The sequence below is a fragment of the Zonotrichia albicollis genome, chromosome 11 (assembly GCF_047830755.1).
Source record: "Zonotrichia albicollis isolate bZonAlb1 chromosome 11, bZonAlb1.hap1, whole genome shotgun sequence".
Taxonomy (NCBI): Eukaryota; Metazoa; Chordata; class Aves; order Passeriformes; family Passerellidae; genus Zonotrichia; species Zonotrichia albicollis.
Window position 1 is genome coordinate 16,291,074 of NC_133829.1, and position 19,509 is coordinate 16,310,582.

A 19,509-nucleotide genomic window follows, 5' to 3' on the forward strand; every position below is an offset into this window, starting at 1 on the left:
ACTAACGCCAAACATGTACTTGTAATGTAGAAGCACAAATATTTTTTCTTCAAGCTCTGAATATAGGAAAAAGGTGAGAGAAAAGCTTCTGAATCATATTAGTTTGATCCCTGCTTTTTAAATGTCAATTTCAAGTAACAGATAGTGCGTGATTCATGCTGCTTGCTGATGGTTTTGAACAAAATGCCATCAATTTAAAACTTGTGGGTTATTTGTGGAGAGGTAATGTGACAAGTGCTTTTTCAGTAGTTGTGGTTGACTAACCTGGTTCAGCTTTCTGTTTTTAAAGAATGTACTCAAGCAAACCAGACTTGAGATTTGGTGCCATTAAAACAAGCACAGCTCTGGACAGGTGTGGGCTGGGAAAGGCTCCTTGGCAGCCTTGACATGAGGAGGTTGTAGGGGGATACAGGATGGGTAAATGAAGGTGGTGTGGAATATAATCTTATCCCCTAAAGAGTTGTGGCTGAGCTAATTAGTAAAGATTAGGAGCAGGCCTGACTTTAACAGGCCACACCTGTAGCCAATAGTAAGAAGAATGTTATAAAAGAGTGGATTGGTTAATTAAGAAGAACTGGAGTCAGTTGGTTGCTGTGAGGAGATGGAAGAGTCGGTGCCTGGAGGAGCTGCCTACAAGAAACATCAAGAAGGTACAAAACTCGAGCAATATGGAGCCTTTGCAATATAATGGCAATAGAACTTTTGCACTATAACTGCAGCTGGAGGTGACAGGATAATCCAGCTTGGGAACATTAACATTTAGTGACGCTTGAGCAGCTGAGCCTTAGGTATAAATAAGAGAACAGAAGAATCTGAACAGGCAAGGTAGAGCACGTGTCTGCTGCAGCTGGCACTGGCACTGCTACAGCTGCTTTGGAATTCAGAAAGGGTTGCTAGCACACTGGAGAAAGATCAGTTTGAACATGAGTTTAAGGCATATTTTAGCTCCTAAAAATACAGGCAGGTGCAGCTTTAAATTCTTGAAATGATACTTTTATCAAATAACAACTTAATTAGAGTTTATTGATACAGGCTCTTAGCTTATAGGGTCTAACCTGTGAAATCATAACAAAATCTCCATGACAGCTGCAGTAAGAAGTTGTACAAATTTACTGTGTGCACAAGTGCCATGTGGGGCAGCTGCTGTAGTGATGCTTCTTACTTTAAAACCATGATGAAGGCTTGAGCTCCTCTGTGTTTCTGTTTTTTAGCAGAGGGTAGTGCCCGGTGTTAAATGGGTCACAGTGATCACACTCATCCCCTCTGGCCTGTTCCTGTGGCTCTACTGCAGCTTTTTTATAAAGGAAATAAGCTTTTCTAATTCCAGCCCAGGAAATTTTTGGAAAGTACAAAAACTCTGCAGGTATTTGTATTAAATTAACCCAAGTGGTCTTTGTCTTGACATAATATTGTTCTTCTGTTTACGTTTGGATATAAAAGCCTGTAGCATTGTTAACTGCATATTAAACTTAGACTGTGAGACTTTATGTGAATTGTTTTGAATGTGTAGTGATGTGAAAATTTTCCAAATATCAAAGATACTTTTCTTACTTGAGAAATCTTTTCTGTTAATATTATTTTAACCTTAAAAAACTTAAAGTTCATTGCAAGTATGAAAAGCTGTGGACTCTGTTACAGATGGCTTACTTCAGTTTTCTCTATTAGAAATACACTTTACATGTTTGGATTTTTTTAGGCAAGTTATTTATATCATTTTATTGCCACTTGTAAAAACATGCATTCTGTCCCAAAGTCATTTCAACAAAGTATTTCTCAAGGGAATTACAGAGCAGACATTTATCAGGAAGGATTTGCAAGGCATGCAGAAAATAACTGATCACAAGGAACTTTTCAGCACGTTCTTCAAGTTTTTGTTCTCACATTGCTGTTACATGGAAAAGTACTATATTCAAATAACCACATACAAAGGGTTTGCATTTTTATAGTGAGGAAGAGTGGGAAGACAGATTTCAAATGCATACTAAAGGCTGGATATGTTTTAAAAAAAGATCGCCTTCAGCTTTTATCTTAGTGTCTTTATACTATAGACTTCTGGGAATTACATTAGAAAAGTGTGTTTTCTCTATTGATACAATTTCTTTATTGAGATAATTTCTTATTCACAAGTCTGAGATCATTAATGTTTGTCAGCTCAGTGTCTGTATTTTCCTGGAGACATTTGAGTGATGCTCTATAAATGCTGCTCTCTAGCTCTGGTGCATGGCTGGGTGTTTTCAGTGACTGATCAGTAGAAGACTCTGGGCAAGGGATGAGCCAGGATTGTGGTAGGGCAGCAATACATTCTAACCTAGAAAAGGTCTGTCCTGTAGATAAATTTTACTCAAATCAGTTGTCAGTCTGTAATAGGAATTGTGTCTGTCATATTTGTAGTTTTGAGACTTGAGTGTCTCTGCTTCTGAACTGCTTGGTAGCATCTCAGTTCTGTGGATGTGTTTGTATACCATTGTAACTAAAAATACAGACATTTGAGCAATTGGAGGTTTTGCAGATCAGATAAAGGAGTTTCCTGGCATTTGCTGTGACTTGAGACTGCTAAATAATTTAGCATTTAAAAGGTGAATGAAGTGCAAAGAAGCACAACAGCATCAACAAAACCAGACAAGACTTAGGATGGCAGTTTATTGAAAGAATAGAGAAGTGTCAAATCAGTGAAACAGTTGACAGATCAGTTGCATTTTGGGTGTTAAATGTCGAGGAGGGTTACAGGTGTGTGAACTACAGCAGTTATTCAGGTAGGGCTTGGGATCACTGCAGAGAGGGGTTCATGCTGCTGGTGGCAGGAGTGTTAGTTGGTGATTCATAATCCAGCTTTGGCACAGAATGTCTCTTCAATTTTTCATGTGGTGCTGACTATTTCTTTTAAGATTTAAAGCCCTTTTGTCATGCAGATAACAATATATCCTCTGTCAGGCTAGAAATGAGAACTTCCTTTGCTCATAGGCAATGAAGGGCTTGATGTTACAGTATCCTCTTGGTCCCTCAGTCATCTGTCCCTTCATCTTGTGAAAGTGTGTGCAGCTCATTTTGCTGTGCCTTCCACTCGAAGGACAGATTGAACAAGTGGAGTAGCAAACACAGCAACCCTGAGCTAAGCTCTCCATTTGAAGAAAAGAAAAAGAACCTGTTTAAAGCTGCTACTGAGTTAAACCTACTTGAAATCACTGGAAGTTGGGTTCTGTGAAGTGAGCCTAATGTGGGACTTTACTTGGAAATGGCAGCCCCTCATTGTTTTTTACAGTTTGTTGAAATGGTTTGAGTTGGGTAAATACTGTTTATTGTACTCAGAACTGAGAGCGAACCTGAGCTTGACTCAAAGGCTGAGGGAGTCTTGGATTAGGGTCAGTGTTGGAAGTCCAGCTCTAGCTGGACTCCTTGCTAAGGTTGTTCTTGATGGATTTGCTGGTTAATAGATGAGCACAGTGAAAACCTTCTCTCTGTTCCTGTGCTGTTTTATTCTCTTGTCCCTCCAGCTTTGTCAGGGCTGGGGGAGGTGTTGTGTGATACTTCTCTAAGGGCTTTTCCAACTGCTTTTGTCCTGCCTTCCATCACTGTCTGTGTCCTGAAAATAAGCAGTGCTTACTTCTTCAGCTCTTGGTAACCTTCCTAGCAAAAAAGCCAAAGCAGTTGAGGGCATTTGATGATTTAAATCAGTGTTGATCAGGATTTGAGTCAGTCAGTGTAACGTGGTGTCTGCCATAAAGATGACTTCACCTTGGTTTTGAGTGGGTGTTGGGATCAAATGACCTCTAGAAGCCACTTCTAGTCTAAACCTGGAATCACTAAATTTGAATCATGCAAGAGATGTATTCCTTGATTTCTGGGAGTAGGTTTAATTCAGTATAGCAGAAACTGTGGACTTTTCTCACATTGTTTCCATCTTTTCCCCTTCAGCTGACAAAGAAGCTGTGGTGGCTAGGTATGTGCTTGGCTGGGTGGATCTTAACCAGCAAAACTAGTTGGAATCTTCAGATTTTTTTTTTTTTTGTATGCTTAGGGGATACTTGTGTATAAAATGTGTAACTGTTGGGTGATGTCAGCATGTGTTATTGAGAAAGGCATTTTAAATAGGAACACAAATGAGTTCAAGCTGATTAAGACATGGATACTTGAGTTGAAGAAAATTTAATTGTGAAGTGAATGAATGTTTTTGCTTCTTGCTAATTGAACTGTTAGCTGTACATGAAATACACTTCAATTGTCAAAAGCCACAATTTTTACAAACTGAAATTTCTGACAGGATTTCCTATTCAGCTTGGTTTTTTGGCACAATTTCAAATAATAAACTGCTTGTTTGCTGCATGCTAAACTCCAAGACCTGGGCTTGCTGTGCCGTGGATGGGAGGTGTTAAGGAGAGATTGGTGCAGTGTCCTCTGCCAGGATTCTTTATTTCCACAGTGCAACCTGCTCTGAGGTTTCCTCATTGCTGCTGCTGATCAGGCAGCAGTGGGACTGGTGATGTGTGTGGGGGATGTACCTTACAGCAGCCAGGTAAGGCTTCACTCAAACCTAACCCTTCCTTCTGACTGTTCTGTCATGAGAAACAAAGCTGAAAACTGAACCTGCTGAATTCTTTTTAGTGCTCTTACCATGGAGCTTTGGAATGCTCTGACCATATTTTGTCTGTGTTATACATAGATGACCCTTTCTGTAGGTCAGGAAACAGTTCCAGGGTGGGAATATGCTGGTTTGGGAGACTGTTAAGGACCAGGAAAGACAAGCTTTCATTACTGTAATAAATGTTTTATCTTGGGACATCTATAAGCTCAAATATGAGGGAAAATCTGAAGACCTTTTACTTTTAAAAATATAATGTTTAAAAAGCAATATCATGCCTTTTTGCCTTTGTTTTGGGAGAAGCAAAATATAAATGAGTGTTTTTTCAGAGGAGTCTTTTGAAATGAAAAGGGAGTGCTGGTGACTGAGAAGGGACTTGTCTGACTCAGAGAGCTCTTGAGCTAACTTTGGGGATTAAATGTGGTATTTCATCCTCAGCTAATCTGTGTGCTTACTTCTAACAGAGTGCAAAAGGTAATCAAAGAATGTAACTTTTCTGTGCTTGCACTTCTGTAAAATGTTCAGGCTCCACAAATAAAAAATTGTAAAATGTTTAGGCTCCACAAATCAAAAAAGACAGTAGTGCCTGAACTCTTGTTTTCCACCAGTTGCCTTTGTTTCTGCTCAAGGCAATGAACTTCAGGTTATGATATTATACCGAGGTGAAATTCATGTTGTAGCACTTTTGAAAATAGAAATGTTTTTCCACTTTCCCACTGTTTAATGCTGTGTAAAGCAGAGTGTTGCTGACCTTTTGTAAGGATCACAAGGACTTTAGTTCTTATTTCTCTTTGCAGTAAGAATTGCATGATGTGTATTCAGGTCAGAGTCTCAGCACAACTTGAGATCTCAGAATCCAAGCAAAGGCTAACAATTAGTTGAGCTGTCCAAAATAAAGGTTAAGATTGGTAGTGCTTCAGAGTTTGTTTCTGAAGTTTGGTTGTATTCTTAGCTTTGGGAGATTTCCTTTATGACCTTTTAACCATCTGTACATCTCTACCCATATATAGGGGTATTGGGATAATATTTCTGCTTTAGCTCAGAGGAACCATTTTTACTTAACAAATATATATAGAAATGAAATCATGCAAAAGAAATGTAAAAGCAGTGTAAATCTGCTGTTTGCTAAATATGGTAAATACTCAAACCTGAATGCCAGATTTCTTTCAGAACACTTGTAACTAAACATAAATTAGGAATCTTTCCAAGTGCAAGTGCTTGAAGACACAGTGTTGTGTGAGACCTCAATCCTCATGCCTGTTCAGTCATCAACCTGTTTGAAAAGATTTACATTCTCTTCTAGGGCTAAATTTCTTGAGTGCTTTGATCAGCTCTAGTTTTCAAAGCTTGAGCATGTTTCCCACCTGCAGTTTCTGGATTCCAGCATATGAGGAGCAGCTGTGGAAGAGGGGAGTTGGAAGAGCAGATTAAGTCTTGGCCTTGCTTTTGCCAGGTTCTTCTTTGCTCTTTGGCTCCGAGCCCCAGGCAGTGATACTCTGCTCTGTGGGGTTTTCCCTCACCTCGTTTGCCTTCTTGCCTGTGTTGTGACAGGAGGTGCACAAAGAAGAGGCTGCAGGAGAAGTTCAGCACTGCCCAGAGCAGTCTGGGGATCAGGTGCAGTATTGCAAATGTGCTGCTGTTGTTCCAAGCACTCAGCCTGGCATGTTTAGGCACTCTGCTGCTTTTTTCTCAATGCTACTTCAGCTCCAAAATGAGCTATTTTCATTACCTGTGCTACAGGTGTTAAAATGTGCCCTCTGCCTGCATGTTCCCATCCTCACATGCATCTCTGGATCTCTCATGTATTGCTTAGCACTGGAGAAGAGCCAGACCACTCCAGGGGCTTTATGATTTTGTTGGTTTTTTCCTTTGTTTTCCATTCATGATGCCAACTATTGGCTTTTCTTCTTGCTTTTGGATGAAGATGAGTATAAGGAAAGCTTTATTCTAACTTGTCTGAATTCTGTGGTTGATTTAAGTTGATTCTTTTATGGAGCCATGGAAGTACCAGGGTTTTCTATGATTTTAAAATTTCTGTGATCTCTCCCTTTGGTGCTGAGAGGGGTGTTCTGGAATGTGCCTAGTTAAGAGCACAGAGTTTGCCTTTTTATATTTTCCTGAATTTTTGTTATTGGTGTAGTCTTTTTCTCTAGTATCCATTTTAACACATTTTGTCTGTGAGCTCAGACAGCTTTCAGATCTTGTTAACAGTGGTGAAAGAATCTGACTGCTGTTCCTGGAGAGGATGCTTTGGCAGGACTGGGCTGTCTTTTCTGTTTCTTTTCTTTTCAGGAATCCAGACAAGGCTTTGTAAGCAGTGTCCACGGATGTATTGATGCTTACATGAATCTCTTGTCTGTTCCTTTGTGCTCACTTTCCTTATTAGTTTTTCCATCACTGTGTTTCCAAGGCCTTTACAAATCTTTCCCTGTGAGATCAGGGGGACTGCAAGAAAGGCCTTGGCTGAAAAGGGATTTTGGTTCATTTCATGTGATGTACCTCCAAACTTTAATTTCTGATAGCTATTAAACTATTACCAGAGAGTTTTAGGGCCAGATCAGAACCAAACAGCCCAACTCAGTTCTTCACTATTCTTGCTATTAGAAAGGATTTGCTAATAGCAGTTTGGTTGTTCAGTTTTATATGATTGTTCTTTTGCCCAACTAAGGCTATCTAAAAATGGTGATTTCTTCTACAATGATGGGTTTGAGGGTTCCAACTCGTTTTATCTTGGAATAAAATGCTGTACTTGTTTTCTGTTGTATGGCAACAGTAAGAAAATAAGAACAAAAATGTATGGAAGCTGATGTGTCATATTTTTTTCTAAAGATGGATCTTCTCTGAAAACAGACAGAATGAGTCGCTTGTTTTGTGTGAGAATCACTGACTCTTCCCACACTTCATTTCCTCTAACCTTTGTCCCTGTCCCCATATCAGTGCATTTAAAATATCCAGTTCCATGCTGGCTTTGTGGCTTTTGAGGTCAGAGTGGATGCTTTTGTGTTGGGTCATGATGCCTGTGGTGAGTCATTCTTGTAAGCAGATGCTTAGTCTCTTTCTCAGTGCATTCTCACATCCCAAGTATTCGACCCCATATGCTGTCAATGGCCGTAGTGACTTGTTTTGGTGGGTATGTGCATGAAAAGTTCCAATCTGTGTTCCTCTGGGGCAGCAGCCAGAGCTTCCTCTTGCAGAATATGAGTGAGCTTGGAGTTTGTGCTCTGCTCCTGTACAACTTCTGTGATGAATAAAGCTTTGAGGAAGAGCAAAAGTGCTAAAATAGCTTTAAAATTACATTCCAATCTCATCAGGTACATGCAGTCTTCAATTATTTTCTTTTCAAGTATGTGACTTTGCATTTCTCTAGCCAATCCCAATCAGAATTCCTTGACATTGTTATCTCTAGTTCAGAATACTTGTTTGGCATTTTAAATCAAAGTATTCCTCAAGCATTAATTAATACTGTTTCTTATTTCATTGGTGTGATGCTGGTAAATGTTTGAACTGGGTAAACACCATGAAAAACTTCAGTCTGTTCATTTACATTTTTTAATAACTGCTTTGCTTATGGCACTTTTATGTTTGCATTGCACAAACAGTGAGTGATTGAGTCTTGCAGACATAAATGATCAGAGGAATGGAGCTCCAGTTTGGAAGGGCTGCTGGGGAGGCCTGGCTGCTTTCTGGGCTGGGCTGTGGGAAGTGTCTGTTCCAGGCACTGTTTGGGACACTCTGGAGCTTGTGGGGTTTATGGGGTGCCCCTTGTACCTCCTTAATGGGAAAGGAGCTGTTGGACAACTTTGTCCCGTGAAATACGAGGTCCTCAGCTCCCAGAGGAGTTCTCAAGTGGCAGAGCAGATGAAGAAGACTGAATGGCCTATAGTAACTGCAAATTCAGAAGGCATTTTTATGTGCAGATTACAAAACCTGCTCCCATCCTTGGTAATCATCTATTGAACTTGCTTTAGGTAGAGTGATTAATGAAAAATAAAAAACTCTCAAGATTTCTTTTGAGACGTATTTTTTGTGATCTGAATGGTTTCTGTTTTCTCATGTGAGATCTGTAACATGAGAATTAAATTCATTTTGCAGAGTTGTATTTGTTAATGGTATTAGTTTAAATGGCAATTGATGCTATCATGAACAAAGTTAATTCAGAATAAAATGAACTATCCTAATCCATAGGTATGTAATACCTGCAGTGAAGGGCTAGATAGCAAAGCATTCCCTCTGGACACCAGGGTAACCACAGTTACTGGTTTTAGCTATCCAGGGATCTATAGCACAATTAGTTTTCATCTCTTTGTGGGCTTTTGTTTTCCCTGAAGTTCTCTAAAAGCTGTTTTATTAGTAATGCAAAATTTCACTCGTGTATTTGAAGGGAGAGAATCAATGTGGGGCTGTTCTTGCCTTTGTCTGGAGAGTTGAGTGTATTCCTTTCCTGTGGCTTTCATTCCACAGAACAGCAAGGTTTTACACACATTATATATATATTTATATGTATGTGAGAGATGTCTTGTATGTGCCTCATCCTAAAACTTTATATAAATTAGAGTAGACTGCAGAATTGAACACTTGTGTTTTGAAAAGACATGTTTGCAGATGTTTGACAGCTGTTTCTAAGGTCAGAGTATGAATAGCTTTGTTAGTATTTGCTGCAAAGACTCAATTAAACTAAACATAAACCTCAGCTTTACATCTTTCCCTTCTTTCCTTAAGCTGCTTGGAAATGCAGTGGAACTCTGGAATTTTTTCCTTCAAGTCTCTATTTTGGTCTGTGGTGTTTCTTTGTTTTTACTGGCAAGAAGTAAAAATAAAAGCAGTTGGCTATTCTCTGGTATGTATTTTCTGACAAAATCTTTTTTTGCCAGAAAGACCTTCATCCCATTAGGTTGAGCTTGCAATTTTCCTAGTCACAAAAACCTTTGTCTGATGAGTTGCCTGTAGGGAAAAGTAAAATCTGATTTTTTTAGCAGCGAAGTATTTTAGATATTGAGCTTGTGGTACAGCTTGATGGAAGAAAAGGCTCTGTCAGAGGGATCTGAACTTGCTCTGACAGCTCCAAAAGTGTTGGGGTTTTAATAGGAGATGGACTTACCTTGGTTTTCTTTCTGATGTTCTGGTTACTTGGGGGAAGGCAGAGGAAGTGATAGTCCTCAGTATTTTTGGCTTTTCTCTCAGTGAATCTGAACTTTTTTCTCAGTCATCTGAATTTAGGTTATTTGCATTCTGAAGTGCTTGGGTTCTGATGCTGAGATAAGGAATACTGTGACTCCTCTGTAATGTAGCAGATTGATTGGTTTTTTTGTAATCTGTTAGCCTCTGAATGGGAAAATTTGGACATATTTACTCTGGCAAAGGGGGATGAGAGACTTGAGGAGAAAAATTCTCCACTCAGCAGTAACGTTTCTAAAACTAGAGCTGGTGATGAGGTAATTGGAACTCCTGCAGTGTTTTATAATCAGCCTGTAAGTTGGATTTCTGATGCTGACTTCATATTCAAATATGCTGAACCATAATAAATAATCTTACCATGTAATTGGATGGCTAAAGAGTTTAGTAATTTATTTTTTTATTATTCATAAGATTATCTGTTGTAATGTAGCCATTGAAAAGGCAACATTGTTAAGGCTGTTCTCCCTTTTCCCAGTGTTCAGGGGCATCTTCGGCTCGGCCTGGCCTTGGGATGAGAAGGAAATCAGGAAATCAGTGTGCATGTGCCAGTGACTTATTGACCAGGGCTGTGCTCACCCTGCAGTGCCAGTGAATTGTTGGTGACCAGGCTTTGTAATTAAAAGAAAAGAGGGAATTGTGCAGGGATAGAATGTAAGAAAATATAGTGCAGAAGGCAGTTCCACACCTGAGGAGTTGCAGCTGTGCTAATCACCAAAGATCAGGAACAGTCCTGCCCTTAATAGGCCACAACTGTGTCCAATAAGAAGAAGAGTGCTACAAAAGAGTGGGTTGGCTGGGTGAGGGGAGAGTTGGAGGTTGTTGGCTGAGCTGTGAAGAAGTCAGTGCTATGAGGAGTTGCCCATGAGAAATCACTGAGAAGGTACGAGAGCATTGCAATGAGATGACAACAGCCAGGGCTGTGCACACCCTGCAGTGCCAGTGAATTGTTGGTGACCAGGGCTGTGCTCACCCTGCAGTGCCAGTGACTCCCTGGTGACCACAAGTGCCCAGGGGCAGGAGGGGCTGCCTGTGGCCCTGCAGCTGCCTCCTGGCACCCAGCAATGCAGCCAGACTCTGCTGGATAAAATTCTTGGCATGTTTTAAATGGCATTTTTGCTGTTACTGATGCTTTGGCTGTGGGTGAATTTTACCCTTCCTTTGTAGCGTGTATTAAGGACCCTTGAACTTTCTCATGTCCTTACATGTGCTGCCCTATAGGAGTGCTGTGAACAGTGCAGCCACAGTAATGTTGTGGCAAAGTGAGCCATTCTGTCTAGCTCCAGCCATGGATTTGTTCTCACCCTGATTTTAAAGCTGCCTGCTTCTGAGTTTTCCTCTCTGCTGTACCAGTGTCATTAGAAATTTGATCACATGCTAGCTTTCAGTCTATGCAAAATGTAACTCGACTACTTTACTACTAGAATAATAATTACATATCATGGCCTACAAAAGGTAATGTGAGAAGAAATTAAGAAAGGTTATTTAAACCATATTCTGGTTTTGAATAGTGTTTAATTACCCACTGTTTGATCCTTGATGTGTGTAGTAGCACTTAGATCTTTATGCTGTAGAAGTTTTGCTGTCATTTCCTGAGTAACTCTGTCAGACCGTGTTGGTACACTCTGTACCATTTTGTGTAAGTGTGATCTCTGTGGCATGCAACCAAAGTGTCCAGCTGAAAAATTTAAACTGAAAGTTATAAAATACTGTTGTCCACTTTCTGTGTCAGGAAGTCATGATTGCTCAGGGAAGGGAGGGAAAGGAAAAGCTAAATTAAGCCACTTTCTTGATAATGTAGGATTTTTTCTAGGCTCATATAGAGGTTAACTCACATAACTAATGCTAACCTTTGAAATCCTGTCCAATACTGCTGTAAATGAATAAATCAGGCTCTCTATTCATGTGTAGCTGGTTGCTTTGTTTGAGCCAGCACAGCCAGTAGAATAGCAGTAGTGAACCCAGAGCTGCTCCAGTTTGAATTAGTTTTATTTGGAGGAGAGGCTTCCCTGCATTGAACTGTAGGGCTGGTAGGGTTTAGAGTTTAACTGAAGTTTGTTTTGTTTTTGCATTTGAGTAGATGTAGTTAAAAAATGAAAACAGGGTATATGTGTGAGCCACTAGAAAACTAAATGTACATTGTTTCTGTTGCCTTGAATTAAGTTAAATGTGTTTCAATAAACTTGGTGCTGTGCAGTGGGGCTCAAATTAAGTGGGTAAGGATTTTGGAGCAGAGGTTGGGAGGTTATCCCTGAGAAATGGGACTGAAAGGCTTCTGTAGGTTCCCATCTGCTCTCAGGGAGATTTAGGGGAGCTGTTTTGTTTTCTTGCTCTCTGGAACTGATTAGAAGCCATTGTAAATTCACTGATGTTACTTTTTCTTTAGGATGTGGGTCAGCATCCTCTGAAAGAGCTACACTTTTTTGTTATTTAACCCATATGCTTTAGACAGTATCTTCTGGCTTCCTGTGTTTGTGTGCTGTTTATATGTTGTTGAGGTTGGTGTCCAGCTGCCTCCCTGCAGTTGGAAAGTGAGCTTGGGCCAGATGTGAGCAGACAGACCAGGACCTGGTGAGGAGGTCATAGTGGGCATAATTGCTTTGGCTTCTTTTTGTGAAAATCATAGTTTAGAATTTTTGATGAATATTGTGCACCATGAAGCAGAACTTAATTTCCCTCTTAGATGATAACTGCATGAAGCAATTTATGGTGTATGTTTAGAAGCTGTGCTTAAACAGCTTCCTGGGCAGTGAAGAGCATAATTTTTAAATCAGTTGAATTTTCAGATTTCTTGTGATAGATAAAGTCCCAGCCTTTATGTAGTTTCTTTTCTCTGTGTGTAGATTCTTATCCATGTGTGAGGAAGGATTGTTTGCCTTCTTTAAGGATTTTAATCCTATTTGTTTCAGCAGAGTATCTCACTACTTTTCCTCACAGCATTATATTATTTGAGTTGTCTTTCTTTTCCTGTCAGAGATGCTGGTATTTGAAAAAAACCCCATAATGTGGAGTTGTGATTCCTAGAACTGCAGATGTTGCTTGGAAGGGACATCTGGAGGGAGGTCATCTTAGTCCAGCCTCCCACTCATAGCAAGACTATTGCCAGCATTGGTTGAGGTCAGTTACAGCTTTCAGCATTTAAAATCTGCCAGGACAGACTCCACTTCTTTGGGAACACATCCTGGTGTCCAGCCTGAACCTGCAAAGCCAGTAGAGCTGGGGAGGAGTTGGTTCTGTCCTCTGTGCCACTTTCCCCCAGTGCCTTTGGGCCCCTGTGCAGGCTGAGCAAGCCCATTTCCCACCAGCCCTTAAAGCCCAGCTGCTTCAGAGCCCTGAGCATCTTGGGGAGCCCCTGGCTGCTCAGTCTCCAGCTGTGCCTCAGCTCTAAGGCTGAGCCCCCAAAACTGGACCAGTCCCTGGTTTGTAGGGCAGAGCAGGAATTCAGTTTGTTCACTCCTGGGTGAACCTTTCCTGTACACAAGTAAAGGTGTTCCTCTGCTGGAGATCAGTGCCTGTTCCACCCAGGAGTGCTCTGCTTAGCTTTAGTTATCCCTGACTCCTCATCTGGAAAATGATGGGCTGATTAAGGGTGGTTCTAAGGATCTCAGCAGCTGCAAAAGCAGGAGAGAAAAGGGTGAATATCAGCCATGTTGTACTTGTGATAGAGATCTGCAAAATCTGTGAATGCAAGAAGCATTTCTGCCTCTGTCTGTAGAAAACATCTACCTTTAGAACTGGGGTGGGATGTGGGAAAGCACATCAAATATTCAAAACATGGAGCAGGATTTTATTCTCAGATCACTTGGATTTCAGTGCTGGGTGGAAAGCACCAACCCAGGAGAAAGCAGTACAGGGTGATAGCTCTCCTCAGGCCCAGAGCCCAAGTGTAATGGGGAAAGGGACAGCAGGAATTGAGTGCAGTATCTGCTGCTCATCACAGGTGATTCTGAAACTGAAGGAACAGGAATTTGAGTAGTATGGCCCTTCAAAATGGCATGAACTGGCAACTCATAATTGTAGAGTGAGTTTATTAAGGCGTTTTGTTTGTTTTTGTTTTCACTAAAATACAACATTTTTGTATTTTAGTAAGGAAGGGGATAAACTAAGTTTTAGATTTCATGTCTCACATTAAATTGCCATGAAAAGCCACAGGGTTACAAATGGAACTACTTCTAATTTGGAGGTAGTTTCAATGAGAAATACACAGTCCTTAAACCATTTGCTTCAGCAACAGTTCTGTGGGATTGAAGATAAAATACTCTGAATAGCTGTGTTCTATGCACACTTTGATTGATTGATTGTGAAAATCTGGACAAGAAATTATTAGTACAATCTTAATTTGAAACTTCAGAGGGGCCTTGGTTTCAGTTTTCTTCTGGAGTCAACAGAAAGCTCTGGTGAAGGGTGCACTGTGAGGAATGATCAGGCAGGTGGACTGGAAGAGCAGGATCTGCCTGCCTGTGTGCTGAGGATGGTGAATAGGGTTTGTCTTGAGGGGTAAAACAGAACTGCAGGGGTTTCCAGAAGCACTGAGGCACTGGCACAGAGCTCAGTTAAAATGGAAACTCAGAATTGAGGTGTCATTTATGGTCTTTGTTCTCTGTCCCTAAGCACAGGACCTGTCCTGAAGCCATCAGCTGGGACTGGCCACCTGGTTCATGGGGTAAAAAAATTCCTGCTGTGTTATGATGCTTGATTTGAAGGACTGCTGAAGGGAAACAATGACATAGTTAACTTAACCTTTTCTATCTTTGTGATTTTTTTTTCCCCCCAGAGGTATGGAGAACTTGGTAGCTGGCTCCAATCTTCCTCCACTTTTTACAGATGAGGATGGATCTAAGGAAGGTGCTGAAATTAATGTAACTGGGTAAGTAACTCCTTTTTCACCTTCAGCTGATAGATACTATCTCTGCACCTGTCAGGGAAATGGTTTCAGTGGAAGAGGGCATTCTGAGTAATTTGTAAAAATAAGAGAAATAAACCCGACAGAATTCCATTTTGCAATGTTCCCTTGGCCTTGATAGAAGATCACAGGACTCTGTTTAGGAGAAACCACAACTCTTTTGGACTGATGGAAGTGGTCACAAACTGTTCTTTAGTGTCTCTTAGTTTAAAATGTAAATCCCTAGGATTTCAGTCTTAAGAAAGTGAGTTATGGGGACAGAGAGGGAGGAAGTCTGTTGGTCATAGTGGCCTCTGCTAAGTAAATTATTTCAATTAAGGATATCATCAATGTTCATCAGTGATCTCTGAAATTGATGTCTGAAACTGATCACTGACACTGATATCTCATTTTTGGCAGTCTGACTCTGCTTTTAGAAACTGCAACAATAGCCTCTTAAAATCAAATTGCCAAGAGAAGTTTTCTTTTAAGAATACATGGAATTTTTGCTGTGTTTTTATAATTAAAGCTTCTTTTCCATTTTGCAAAGCACCAAACAGTAAAATTCAGACTTTGCAGTCAGGTAAAGCCCTGTAAAAATTAATGTGAACACTTTCACTCTAAAAGGGTCTGAATTTGTATTTACTTATCTGGGACTTCAAACTTGTTGGTGCCAAATTAGGTGCATGTTCAAATGAGGCTTGTGTTTAAGAGGTGTTAATATTTTGGCTGAACTTTCATCAGTATTTGCTGCAAATAACTGTATCACATGAAGTTTCTTCTGTAGGGATGTTTAAAGAACTCTGCTAAGGGGGGATGGAGAGGAAAACTGAAATACTCTTCAAACCCTGACAGTGCATCCAGAGCTGTGTTGTTCCTATTCTTTCTGACACATAGCAAATATAATTAACTTAAGGGAGGATGTCTGCTCTGTTCCCTTGCTCCCTCTCTAATTGTCAGTAATGTGAGCTCAATCTGCTGTCTCAAAGTCAGCCATGGATCTCTGCAGCCCTTTTGTCTTTACCAGTAATTATGTCACAATTGCTGATTGTAGTGAGTAATGAAAATTTGCTGTTCTCTCTGAAGACAGACATTCCCATGGGCATTCAAATAACAATTCTGTTAATATATATCAACTTTTTATAGCTGTAGTCTACATTAACAGGAACAGTTATTTTGAATATTTAAAATTTGCCATAGACATGAGTAGCTTTAGAGTGCAATAAGTGAGCAAAGGAGACTTGAAGCATATCCTACTGTTAAAGGAATTTTCATGAATGTAACTGGGTAAGGCCAAGTATTCTTTAGTCTCAAGAAGGGTTTAGAATCTGAGACAAGTCCAAAAATTTTACATTAGTTTTCCTACTGAGCACAGGGCTGAGAATGTCCACGGAGTTGTTACCCCAAAATGTGTTCAGCACTGTCAGTCTACCTTCAGAAATATTTCTGCACATTTGCTCTTCTTTTTTGCCTGCAGCCATCTTGCCCTTTTTTGGAGTAAGGTAGATTGATACAGCTCTTGCAGCAAAATTAAATTAGGGCCATTTTGGAGCCTGTTGGGACCTAGTCATAATTGTGTTTAAATACCCCTGTGTATGAACAGGAGAGTGTGTGGAATGAAGTTCAAGCCAAGATCATACCAAATCACAGATCTCTACATGTATTTGTGGAGAAATATATTAAATACATCCAGAAAGGTGTATCTTGGTTGATGATTGAACTTTTAATTTCAAATTCCTTGTGGTACTTTTGAAGAAGGATAAATTCACACTGACTGGTTTCTGATGCAAACGTTCACTTGCCTGCAAGTTGTTTGTATGATCAAATGCTTCACTAAAAATGAAACAAAATACCACTTGAAAAATCAAACTGGTCTGAAAGTCCATGGGAGCTGTGGTAGTTATAGTGGTTGCTTGGATGGAACAGCCAGTTCTTCAGAAATCACTTCGAAATCCCATTTTTCTTGCTAGTGTGAGAATGAATATATTTGCAACATTTTTACATGTTTTAGAAGATTAGGGAGGAAGTGATTTAGGAATGATGATTAAATTTTTTGTTCTCCACTTCTATGCTTTTTCAGATTAGCTAATTCAGAGAGTTCATTCAGTGGTGGAGCTTCACAGCCTGTGAATAACCCAGATTTGGTGGAGGACTTGTCACAGGCTCAGCAGCAGCAAAATGAGTCTTCTAATGCTGCTGAAACCACTGAGCAGAAGCCTGAGGAGGAGGTGAGATGAAATAATAGTAACTTTTCAATGAAGCAAAGGCATAGAATTTTGTCATTATATTGTCTTACCTGCTCAGATTTTATTTTCAATAGGATCACAAATTTTTATCCATTTGCCATGTTCATCCTCTGATTGCCTAATTTCCTCCTGTGTTGCGCAGCTGCACACAGATAGCTGGCAGTGCAGAGAGCAGCACATGGGTCTCAGCTTAGCCAGAGGGGGCCACAAGCTGGTGCTGCATTCAGGACTGAATCTTCAACTGCTACAAATTGTCTTCTCTCTTGTGAGCCAGCAAAGTGAGCCATTGTAAAGTTCTGGTAGTAACTGAGGTCTTTAAAATCATTATGTTTTTACTGCTTTAGACTATACCTTGTGTACCATCCCAACACTGATTTTTGGTGACTCAATCATGAAGGACCTGAAGCTGCACTAGGAAGTGGTTTTGGGGTTTTCTGGTTTGGTTTCTTTTTTTTTTGATGGATGTATCTGATATTCTCCCTTGTAGTTTGTTTTCAGCTGTGAGGTCCTTTTTTAATTGAGTAATAAAATTCCAGGAGGGAAACAAAAAGTAACATGATGGCAGGAACATGTTGATCTGGGGAAAGATTAGAAGTACTAAAAATAATTGTATGTACATAGCACTAGAAAATAGTGTTGTCCAGAGCTTGCTGTAGAAATAATTTGAAGCCAAGAGGATGAGTGATAATATTGTTATTCCTGTGAACTCACAAGTGTGCCCCAGAGACATCTTAGCATATTCTCTCCTTTGGACTTTGTTTGTTGCTCCATTGGAGGTGGTTACTGGGAAAGACAATCTACTTAGCAGATGAGAGTAGAAAAGCCTGTTAACTGTCTTTACAGCCACATTTTGGGCACATTGTGCATGAAGGACAAAGGTCTGGAAATGACTACTTATCTATTATTAACTAGTACACAAAATCTCTCCAAAAAACCTTTTGAAGTAAATGACTTGTAGGGGAGGGTATGTGAGGGTGAGAATAACTAAAACCAAGCAAACAAGTAATAAAAGAATATTTGCAGTTGCATTAGTTGAGATGATCATGTTGTGGATTATCAGTCCCTGTGATTTTACAATCAGAAGTTGATGCCAATTTTATTTTGTTGTCCCTGTGGACTAGGAGACAAAAGTCAGGCTATCTCTAAAGTAGGGTTTGAAAGCTGCATCCATGGAGTGGATTGCAGCCAGGTACTCCTAATGAAGTTGTTTATTCCTTCCAGAGGGGTTATTTTCACTCAGCCTGAATTACCTTCATTTTCATCCTGCAGCAGCAAAGAACCAAGCGAGGAGGATGGGCCAAGGGGAGGAAGAGGAAGAAACCCCTGCGGGACAGCAATGCCCCCAAGTCGCCCCTGACCGGGTACGTGCGCTTCATGAACGAGCGCAGGGAGCAGCTGCGGGCGAAGCGGCCGGAGGTGCCTTTCCCTGAGATCACCAGGATGCTGGGCAATGAGTGGAGCAAGCTGCCCCCTGAGGAGAAGCGGGTACCACTGCACTTCCTTGTCCTTGCTTCTGCGTGGGAATGTTGGTAGTGAGGAAGGTGACATGGGCTGGTGGTTGAAATCGTGTTTAGGAGGATATTTCAAAATGAGGGCCACAGGTTCATGTGATGGGTCCTGGCAGGGCTGTGGCATCTCCTCCAGGGGGGACTTGAGGAGAGCTGTGTCCTGTAGGTAATGCAAGAATGCATCCAGAATGGGGGCATTGCTCTAGTGAGACATCCCACAGTTCTTGTGATCCATCTGGATGTAACTCTGCTGTACCAACTCAGATACAGCTGAGACTTGTAAGGCCAAAGTCTTGAAATGGGATGTCTCCTAACTGGGAGTCCTGTGGCCTCCTGCACTATCTGACAAGTGAATGAAGCTCAAGGCTGTGTTTGGGCTGGTTTTTAAGGCCTTCTGGAGTGAACCTTGTTAATGGGTTAATTGCTAATTAATGTCTCACTGTCTTACTGTCCACTCCTGATTGCCAGTTGGAGATCACTGCAAAGCACTTTTTAAATCATAGTGCTACTGAATGCTCTCATGAATTTCATCTTCATATTTGAACTTTGAAAAATAGTTTAAGGGTGTAATGATAAATGAGATGACACCAAAAACCAAGATTTCCTTTTGTTGCTTTTTTACTAAGCTTGTAGAATACCACTTTACAGAGATGATATAAAATGGTGCATAGGCACTGTGATTGAACCATAATGGAAAATAGGTGGCAAGGCAAAGCTATTGATTTGGTAACAGGGATAGTGGAAATGATGTTGCTTAGAGAAAAATCAGGATTGCTCCTGTGTAAAGTTGGAAATTTACATCCATGGAGAGGATGTCTTGTGGTGATGAAAATGTCTGCTGGGAGAGAATGGGAAAAGACATCTGCCCCTCTGTTCCCTGCACTTTAACATATTCCTATCATGTCTCAGGCAGATTTTTAACCTGAAAAAGGAAATTGAGTTCAAATCTCTCTTCTGTATGCTGCTTTTTAACTCCCCAGGGAATCTGTCCTCAAGTAAAGCTTTAAGTTTCTAACTCAGAGCAGGTCAAGGGAAGACTGCTGAGCCCTTTCAGCAACGCATTGCTGGAGGTGGAAAAAAAGATTTAATATCTTACAGACAAATAACATGTCCAAAAGCAGTGCC

The 19,509-nt window shown here is 40.5% G+C and overlaps 1 protein-coding gene across 1 annotated transcript in view; it reads left to right on the forward strand.

Moving 5' to 3' along the window:
• HMG20A (high mobility group 20A) overlaps positions 1-19,509 on the forward strand; it is a 39,798-nt gene that overhangs the window by 6,608 nt on the left and 13,681 nt on the right. Inside the window, exons 2-4 of the mRNA XM_005487789.4 lie at positions 14,523-14,615; positions 16,711-16,858; positions 18,146-18,361. Coding sequence (XP_005487846.2) covers positions 14,527-14,615; positions 16,711-16,858; positions 18,146-18,361 — 453 coding nt within the window. The 5' untranslated portion in view covers positions 14,523-14,526. The remainder of the gene's footprint in view (positions 1-14,522; positions 14,616-16,710; positions 16,859-18,145; positions 18,362-19,509) is intronic.